General features: G+C 35.2%; 1 protein-coding gene across 1 annotated transcript; it reads right to left on the bottom strand.

Moving 5' to 3' along the window:
- Positions 1–862: 862 nt before the first annotated feature.
- Positions 863–6,510, bottom strand: LOC120342796 (carbohydrate sulfotransferase 1-like). The gene is made up of 5 exons (XM_039411777.2): positions 5,005–6,510; positions 4,388–4,579; positions 2,708–2,875; positions 1,912–2,121; positions 863–1,523 (listed from the first exon to the last, which is right to left on the bottom strand). The coding sequence occupies exons 1-5, from the start codon at positions 5,415–5,417 to the stop codon at positions 1,211–1,213; spliced, it is 1,296 nt and encodes a 431-aa protein (XP_039267711.2). The 5' UTR covers positions 5,418–6,510; the 3' UTR covers positions 863–1,210.
- Positions 6,511–10,971: the final 4,461 nt, after the last annotated feature.

The following is a 10,971-nucleotide window of genomic DNA, read 5'->3' as shown; positions in this document are numbered from 1 at the left end:
AAGTCTAAAATTCGGAATTCAACGCAGAGGCTTAGCTTAAAGGGGCAATGAGGTGCCAAAACGGGGTAAAAAACCGGTCACAAGCAAGATTGCACCGGCGGCAGACGTCCAGTGTTAGTGCATGGCCAACTGCACACTTGGTCAGACCACTTAGGTCAGGGGTCCAGACTTTATTGGCCGCGGGCCGGATGAGTGTAGCGCCCGAAAGTGCGCGACGTTTAGCTGTATCGTTGCGGCTTTAGTTATATGTTGTATTTGGATTGTAATTAATAAATAGAACAAAATAGTATAAACTGAAGTTGAATATTGGGAGGAAACTTGACGTCAGATCATATTGGAAGATATTTTGAACTTGGATAATTATTACATAGATATACAATATTAAAAACATAATTTGTTTTAATCAAGGATGAAAAATTCCTCTACCGCTCAATGCATTAAAAAAAGTACTGTTACACTACAGTTTCTCTAATATAAATTTGGATAATTATTTATGGTAGCGAGAAGAGCCGCATAAGAACTCCACTGAGCCGCGGTTTGCCCACAGTTGCCATATACAGTACCTTAACTCTTTTTGTTTCCGTGAAAGTAAATCACTGGGGACTTTATTCAAATTTTGTAACAGTTAATTCGGGGTTTCCAATGCAATCGGCAATTTTTGTTCCTAACCTAGTTGTTATAGATTGAAAATATCGTTTACGAATGCTATCTCAAAGCAATTCATCAAGCACGCTATAAACACAGCTTACAACACGTGGTAATCTTACGAACGATATGAATAATTTGTGTGAGAAACGATTCGTATCTATTTGAATACAAAGGTCACCAGACTCTAACCCTCTCATTAAAATGAAACTATATGTTGAGAAAGTCGTATTGAACTGTATTTAATACTACAGTGAATTTTAACAAAGTTAAGTCGGAACTAACCTGTAACCAGAAGAAAAATAGTTTGGTGAGCAGTGGTCGTGATAATAAATAGAGCAGATTGGCGGATGAACGTTATATCAATATCTCGGGTTCGATTCCTACTTGCATAACAAACAATTCATTAATATTAATTAGATACCATTTGCAACGACACATGTACAAATAAGCGTAGTAACGCGAGGAACGTAACTTGAATCATAATGCACGAACCGTCATATTTTGTGTTTCACAGTGTTAACCTCCAAAATCTTATGTCACAAAGAATTATTTTCGCGTTCACTCAATGCACCAGTAACGAATCTGTAAAATTATACAACTGTGTTCTCGATCCAATGGATTTGTAACCAAACAAAGACATCATGTCTTTGCACGTTTCTTGAACGTCATTTAATATTGCCATAGACAACTGTGTTCTCCACTTGAGTTTCTGTTGGCTTACATCTCTACTTGTTCCAAAAAGGTTGTGATCCGTTGATTTTGTACTACTTTGTACCCATTTCTTGAGTTCAGAATTGACAATGAAGCTTTCATAATTTATAAAGTCATATAATTTTTCAGCAAAGAGCAGAGGATTTTCAATCACATCTTCATACCTTTAAGTAAAACATGTATATATATAATTAGTTTACTTGGCCATGGTGAAATTAGGCAAATAAATAATATATGCAACTAGCAAAGATGAGATGCAAATATTTATTTTTTACACCAAAAATAAAAATTTGAATATACATACGCATGATAACCTTATAAAATAGCATCGTGATGGATATAACACAAGTAGTGAAACCGGAAAATTTTGTTTTCCCATAATGGGCATCACATTTAGCTGAGATTGAATTAGGAAAAAAATAAAATAATTGCAGAAAATGCGAGATGGCAATTTTCGAGCCAACCAGGCCAACCTTATAGCGTGCGTGATTTTAGATTTCGAATGAGAAATTTATAACAACGCCATGCAGACAGAATCAAAAGACACTTTACCTGACTAATTTATAGATTCCCTCCAGCCATTTAAATTCTGTCTCATTCGTTAAATATTGCTTTTGAATTCGTACATTTCTTCGACAAGTTGCTTCTACGATTTTACCAGTAGCTTCTGTTCTGCGCAGTCTAAGTCGAGAAAGGAGTGTTGGTCTTGGATCCCTGACGAGATGAATTATCTTCAAATCAATATCAGGGTGGTTCCATGCTCTGTTTCAGGGTAAAACAACAATTTAAATGGTACCCAATATCTCCAATGTGTAATTTGTTATTGTCCATTTATTTGTTATAAGAAAACTGTGATACTGTACGTTTACTTCTAAAAACCAAACGACCAAAACGCAGACATCGAACATTGCAACAATTTGTCGTACTATTTTGTCAAGAAAACCATTGTGCATGACTCCACCGCACTCAATAAGCAACCTCACATGAAAAGTGAATATTGTTTAATTCCGTAGACGAAATCCTCACTCATTAATCGACCGCTTGCGATCTTTTTTTAATCAAATACTACACTTATTGATGAGGCGCTTCTTCAAGATGTTACAAGTACGTTGAATCAATTTGCCTGAAGTAGCAGTTTGACGACTATAAAATTCATATTCTTTGTCTTGAAAATTTAGCAAAACATTTAGTCAGCATTTGCTAGATATGGCCCTAAAGATGTGAAATCAACAATCATTTTTTAGTAAATTTATCCCATGAATTTTTATCAATGCCAACGATGATCTCACATCTACCAGCCATGATTGAAAAACAATTATCATGCCGTAATTGTTCATGCTATTCGTACCTTTTCAAAGTCATCAAATCTTCGATACGGATGACTTTAATCACGCGAACTTCAGCATTCAAGCAAGCCTTTCTCATCATGTCTGGCGAAGGAGCGGGACATGACTGGCAGTCAGTAGATGAAACATTTCTACACATTTCTCTGGTGCATATCGCTTTACTTTTACCCCTGATAAACAACAATGCTTTAATAACCTTCATCAAGCCAACGGTGGGATAGTTCGTTGGTGGCGACGGTCAGAAAATAACATCTTTGACCAACATGGATTTCTACTCTCAGGTTGCTTTATGCTCAATGTATCATGAGGCTATGTACAACCTATTGTAATAGAATAAACAACTATCAATTTTTCATTGTGTGTTTATTTATCGTCTTTAATTATCTTCTTTACTTTTATGTCAACCAAATGATTCGGTATTTCACCTTCTATAGATAGCTTATAATACAAAGGGTTGTCCTAGAGTCCCATTTTTTGGCACGCTACAAGGGGGTGAATTGCTATCGAATAAGAATATGGCTATTAAGAAATCTGTTAATTTGAACGAAAACGGCATCGCCCTATATTGTCTCTTATGTATGCGGAACGGCGCAGACCAAAAGAGAGTTGATATACGTATTCATTATAATAAAAATTCAACCGATAATAAAGGGAGGTGATTGCTAACAAAAACCAGTTCATCTTTAAATGCTTTTTTAACATTATCCGTACCTCTGGTTACGTTAGTGAAATGGGTGGGTCGCAACCTCAATTAACTTCGACCCGAGCAATAAGAACATGTGACAAAGTGCACATGGCATTATGAAATTTGAATTAATGCTTTCGATGCAACATCTGTAACATCCTGCATCGACTTAGAATTGGTCGTTGAACACTGAGCCCATATCCTTCGATATCTCATTTAATTGGATCCTAATTTATCTGGAACACATGGAAAATGAATATCTTTCTCGTGATACAAATTTTATTTTTCAACGATGAACAGTCGCGGTGAAATGCGGTCTCGCGTAGACCGATTACACTGATCAACGCACCAATGCCAATGGTTCTATTGTTTACAAAAACATTCTGGGTCGCATGCTCCCATTCGTTGATTTAAATTGCTTCGGCACTTCATGGTAGTGAGTGACCTATACTAGTTATTGATCCACTCAAGTTGTTGGCAGTTTTCAGTCTCGATAATAACCCTAATTAAGGTCGTCGAAAAAAACTTGATGGCTCAAAATCTGTGCAAATCACCAGGGAATTGAATAATTGAGTGGAATTATAACTTTGAATGAAAATGTTTAAAAATATATACAGTTCAAGTACGAGACGCATTGCTTCCATATATCTTACTTGATCTAAGTGAAAATCTTGACTGATAGAAAGAAACTCGTGATTTTTGAAAAAAAAAAAACGTTTACCAAATTATCATTCTAAATAACGGGTTGCCATTGTTATATTAAGTGTAAATTATATCTTTTGAAATATATTGCAAACTATGAGTGAATCTATTTGGAAACAAGCAATAAAGTTCATGATATCCACAATACAAAATTTGGCCAAATAAGCCCAGTGATGTTATGTTAGTCAGCGTCGACCAGTGATTCGCAATTGATTACACTTCCTATGATTATTTACGCTATGATTACATATTAGCAAAGATTGTTTAACTCATTTTTATGAACATACACACCCACCTGAAGCACAGTGATTTTTCCATGCAAACTTCGGTCTGTCTCAAGCGTTTACGCAAGATAAATGTTGGTTGTTTTCTAAAATTTTGTAATGCGTCAAGATGAGCATGTCGTATCTCATCTCTCATAGAATTCATTTTGCATAAAAGTAGATCTTCCACCACTTTGTCAACTGGATGACCCTGTATCCGAGGCCTGTAATATAATATAATACTGAAAAAAATTCGATATAAAGCGTGGTGAGGTGAATATTTATATTGGAGAAAATTCGGTTGACAAATTTTCCACCTTCCGAGTGACAATAAGTAACTTCAGTAAATGGATGAAAAATATTTTGAATGGATAACAAATATTTTCGGTCTACATTTGAATTGAATGCTATGCACTTCGGTCACGTGGGATAACCGGAAATAATCGTTCTACTCCTATTGGCAGTCATCAAATATGTATCAAAACAAAAATTCAAAACAAAATTGTGAGTCGATGATCGTCAACACTCATTTACACGATTAGTTTTTGCCATACGTATAGGTCATGAATCACTCGAGCGTAATAATCCTGCTGTAACCATTGATTGATAAAGCAGAAGAAAAGATCGATAACAAATTGATCATATTTACCAGTTACTGAAGAATAGAGGTTCAAACAGATAAAACACATCAGGGTGTTGATTAAAAAGTTGGCCAATAAAAGATGACCCGGTCCTATAACTTGCAACTATGACAACAGCTCGCATTTTCTTTTTAGGCATTTGGTCTTGAGCCTCATAATCGTCCAAAACTCCGGATAACTCGACACCGTCGTATTGGGTTTGAACACTGTTTGTGCTACGTAGTTTGATCGATTTCAGGTCCTGCCCGATTTTTGGCGGGGTATATTTCCTTATATGTGAGACAAAATCGTAATCTCTCAGCATTTGCGGGTATCTAAAAGCTTTCAGAACTCTAGCCTCGAATATCATGTATCCAACACATACAGCAACGCATAAAAGCACAATAACTTGCTGTGGACTTTTCAAACCACATTTGTTCATGTCTTTGCTTCATAAATTCCTATGTATTAAATATTACCATGCAAAATAAATTGAATAAAAGTATTTAAAAAAAAAGACGATATATCTTCGGTGCCACTAATTTTATAATTTAATTTTATTTATCCAGTATGACTGACAACAAAATATGCGATATAACAAAAACAATCCCATTTTATGAAAAGCTTATCGTCATCTCAGATCACCGAACTATATACAATTTATAAGCCTCCAAGAAGTAATGGAAATAGTTGTGATATGCTATAGAATTCCTCAATTTCTACTGTAGCCAAAAATATGAAAAAACAAGTTCTATTTCTAGCAAACCCAAGCCAATATTTTACGGATTAACTCAAGTATCATCGTAAAGCGTTTTACCTAAAATAGGAAATTCTGAACTAAGGAAAACACCGGGTCATTGTCATGTCGTTTCGCACATTCAACGTTTTGTGCATACATACTATTGTCCACGAACTTTGCCTGCCCAACACAGTACTAATAAAAATATTTCTCCTACATTTGCTCGGAATCTAATAGTATATATATATAGAGAATATGCAGGACAAAAACTGAGAAGCGCAAAATTCGATAACACGCAATATTCACGTCCAATCGCCGGACGGTAGTCTTCACAGGGTGGTCGGTTTGAAGTTTAACTCTTATTCTCGACACGATCAGGGCTGTACAGTCATTTTTGTGGTGAAATAGTAAATGGATCGCTGCTCGATTAGTTTAAAATCATTCGACCACAAACATAATTACTTCGCTTCTTTTGCTACCTACGTTGCCTCACAGCTCCTACACAGTAGCAAATGATCACGTAAACACAATCGAAAATACAACCGATACATAGAAAGTTAATTTACTCTGATTTGCACTGATAAATATCAGCCTTCGATTATGGCTTCGGGCAATGTTCAGATCATTTCCGTTGCTACCATGCAGTAGCCGGAATTTCCGGCTGGGAAATAACATTCAACTGAGTCAAAGATGAATACTGCAGACTGTTTATGGATTACTATGGATTATGGATTAACTATTCACATATTTTAAACAATATGTTGGTTGAATATCCATATCACTTCTGGCAATATTCACGCAATGCAATGCACCTTAATATCTATGGACAGTTAGGAGAAACCAATGACATTAAACAACATGATGCGCAACTCCGGCATTTTTGTCCGAAGATCGTATTCGATAGCACGCTCCAATGCACATACTTGACGAGACGAAAACGAGCGGATGTGTGCTGCTTTCAAGGCGTAGCACGAATGGTGTTCGTGCCTGCTTTGACAGTTGTTGTCGATTTTAATGATATTTTTGAAAGTTGGGGTAAAAAGAAATCGGTAAAAGGTAAGGTGAATACTATTGTTGTATATCACACCCGGGCATCGCACTGTTAAGTACATGTGGGAAAGCCAGCCTTTGTCAAATACTACGAAGTTATTAATTCAGTACGGCACGTAGTTGCCCATTTGCCGAAATTACATATTTACTTACCCCTTATAGTTTCAAATAGTTCATGCACCTCCAGTTAGATTTTTTTAATCAGTGAGGATATATACTCATTGTTGATTGCTGCTCATTGTAACATACTATTACGCATTCACTTTTATTTGCGTATTGAATCAAAGTGTTAACAAGTTCACCTAACATTTCACTCATACCGGTCTATATTGTATAGTCTGATTTCTCAAGTATTTGGAGCCACGAATGCTTGTAATTTTCTGACTAAACCCTTTTATTAGTTGGTTTATATACCAAATTCAGTAAAATATTTTTTAAATAAAACATGAGATATTGGATTTATTAGCTTTTCCATTCTGAATCATATAGACTGCTTTATTTATTCTTAACGAAAATTAATAAATCTCTTTCTTCAGATGTGAAAGTTGTGGACAAACCTGTCTAAGCATTGTGAGACTCTTGCAGCACAAGAGGCAATAGCAGAAATAGTAAGTATATCAATCAAGAAATTAAGCCGACATAAAGCAAAACTTTCAACTATTCGTCTAATCTCAATTTCCTATTATTTATTCACAGGACAACTATAGCAGACGGGGAGATATCCGAAGTCTGGCGACATATCAGTGACAGTGTGATTCCAAGAAATATATTGCAATTGAAAATAGAAAATTGCAATAGGAAAACAACCTATGGAGGCATGCAAAGACATTTGACCCTCCGGTAGAGTTGTGTATGGCCCCCACATTCTGCAGGGCTTGAGGAAAATAACTAAAAATTCCAAAGTGTAAGATTGCATAAGCGGTCTTATTTGTAAAAAGGCACAAAACACGCCAGACATACTTAAAACAGCTTTGGAAATGAGGATTACGGGTACCTCACTGCACCTGTGTTATATTTGGTTCATCAACTTTTGGTAGTACTATAGAAGAAATTCCGGAAGGGGTATAATCATCATTCATGATAAAATACTATCATATATTTTTTGAACAACTTCAATCTAGACCAGGGATCTCAAACTCGCGGCCCCAGAGAACTTCCAGTGCGGCCCTCGAACGCTTAACAATAATTGTAATAGTATTTTTGAAGTTTTTTTTTTTTATCTAAATGTAATAGATTTTTCAAACCTTCTAAAGTGAAATTGATTATTCACACAGAAAACAATTTACTGAAAGTAGTTTAGGAATATTAATTTTTTTGTCCACATTTTGACCCAATTAAGAATACACATCAAGCTAGCAAAAGAATACTTGAATAAAACACTTGAGTAATTAAATTAAACGCAAAGTACATGAAGAAGGTGGCATTTTCGAAGAAAATGGGAGTTGTAACATTTCCGCTCTTCACAAAATTCTGAAGCACATTGTTTAATTTGTCATATTTCCGTCAATACAATCAAAAAACACAATAAGCTCAGCAGTCAATATGACAAATTCGAAGACCAACTTCGAACAGAAAATTTCCATGTGTTTGTATATTAATATAATTATACAACGACTTAGTTACTAAAAATCAATAATAATTCAAGCAATCCTATGCCACGCAATGTAGTGCGAAATGTCTTGTCGAAAAAATCTGTCATTTGTTTTTTTACTGATCTATACATGAAATGATAAAAGTAACTTTTCTGCATTACTGGAATTAATTAAACATTCGTAAAGATCCAGATAAACCCATGATCATGTGGCCTCGTTAGTTAGAGTTGGTACTATAAAATCATTTCAGACTGGCCTTAGTATGCTGGTGACACAAAAAAGATGCCAAACGCCAGGACAAATGTAATTATTAAAACATTGAGTTTATACTGTAGTATTTTTGTTCATTTTAGGTTCATATATTTAGATTAAGTTATTTTTAGTGTATGTATTATTCTTTCCTTATTCAAAGCTTGTTCAAAAATGATTTTGATGGTTGTACATAGAATTTTACGATTTTTTATAATAAATACTGTAACTTGCAAATGTTGCAATAATAGTGGAATGCAAATATTAATATGTAATTGCATTTGAAATTGAAGAAAATAATAAAACTTAATATAACTGTTTAGTTGCATCACAATATATGTCACAAACTAAAACTATCTTAAAAATATCTTTTAAGTATACATTATCAAAAACTGTTTGCGGCTCTTTTTACAATTTTCAAAATGCAATGCGGCTCTCGAAAACCCATGAGTTTGACACCACTGATCTATTCTAGACGATTCAAGCATTGCTTTGGGAAATTATATCACTTCAATTAAATTGAAATAATCTCGCTATATTAAATACAAAATCGTTGCTATCGTAAAGGTAAACCAATTCAGCCACTCGAAATATATTGGCCTTCACAAAGCAATGGAGGCAAAATTGAGAGTTCATGAGCTATGAACATTTGTTCTTTTCTTCGTCTTGAACTTTCCATACTCCACAGCCCCTATTAATTTTTTTCTAATTTCAATTACCATGTGATGGTCATACATATCTTTAACTTGTATTTTCTGTCATGATGTATTATCTCAATGTGCCAAACTATTAATTAGTGTGCATATTTTGCTTCCAGATGACATAAATGTATTGTCATGTTTATTACCTCAGCTTGGAGTATTGACAAGAAAAAGGTGCCAGTAAATTAGGTAAAAAAATTTTCAGCTCTTTGTTATAATCAGAATTCACAATCAATAGAAATTATAAACAGCCAACAATCAGTGAGAATTATATGCGAAATCCCTCAGAGTAAATTTGTCTAAAATCGGAGGAAGGCAAAAAATATAGGTAGTTTCCATCCACACAAGCATTTCAAGAAGACTTGCTCGAGCCAAACTAAATGAGCATCGTCAGGTGATCGGTAAGGCTGCAAGTTGAATTCAGCCCTGCAACCTCCTGCATAGAAGATAATATTAATTAGTGGGCTATGAGCTAAATTCCTAAATTTAAACAAACCTATCTACGATGCATTATGTACCAGCAATGTTACCTACGATTAACTGAATATGTAATATGTCTAATAAATTCACCTACAAAAGCAAGTTCGATGGGTGCAAACTTTGTGTTATGGAATTGTATCGCAGCACAGTTTTGTATGACACCCTCTTTAAATGAAATTTCAATGATTAAGCGCAAACATTAAAATTACCAACTTTGAACTTTGTCATTATCTGCAAAATGTTCCACACAAATCTTTCCGCTATCGCGTTTGTAATCTTCTCTGATAAAAAAAACGTCTATGATGTCCAGAATTGCTCTTTACAGCTTGCCTGTTACTCCAGCTTTCCAAGTAAGCAAAACTTCTTAGATATAGAGATTATTTTGTTTCGTTACAGGCGCAAAAAGGCAGGTACTACACGTAAAAACGACGCCGAGTAGCAAAAGCGAGCGGAAAACGGACGCGAAAGGCGACGAGAAATATGTGCATTGGAGCGTATCATGAAATACAATGTTTTGCCTGTAGTCTTATGGAGTGACGTCAGAGTTGCCTATCATGTTGCTTAATGTCATTGGAGAAACTAACAAACACCTCACAATAACGGAATGGCCGTCGCTGATAAATACCTCAATGAGTATAGCTGTCGCATATTTGGAATGACGTTAATATGTTAACATGTATCAATACATGCTTCTCTATACCACGATGTTCTTCGGTAAAATAAATCGGTAAAATAAATTTCTTCGGGTCAAAGCCTATTTAGAACAGTTGGCGTGACCAGGCCTAATGACCTGCTCTTGCAGACTTTTATATCTAACCGAACAACGAAACCGTCAAGCCACGACACTTATATTCTTACATTTTCTTATACAAAGGACATGGGTTTTACACAACTATATTGAGAGTAAGAGCACGGCTCGATGCTGTACAACTGATCAATCAGCGACTACGCATTTTCTCTTGAGAGGCTGCCCACTATCAAAAATTCGAACAACAGTTTCGTTTCAATAACTGAAGTATTTTGTGACCTGGGAACAGAAATGGTAGTTAGGCATAATTATTCTTTCTGATTGTGTGAACGTGCATATGATACCAAGTAATGTGTTTTTTCTGGTCACCCAAAAGGACATGGGTTTTACACAACTATATTGAGAGTAAGAGCACGGCTCGATGCTGTACAACTGAT

The sequence above is a fragment of the Styela clava genome, chromosome 3 (genome assembly GCF_964204865.1).
Source record: "Styela clava chromosome 3, kaStyClav1.hap1.2, whole genome shotgun sequence".
Taxonomy (NCBI): domain Eukaryota; kingdom Metazoa; phylum Chordata; class Ascidiacea; order Stolidobranchia; family Styelidae; genus Styela; species Styela clava.
This window is presented reverse-complemented; position numbering and strand designations above follow the sequence as displayed.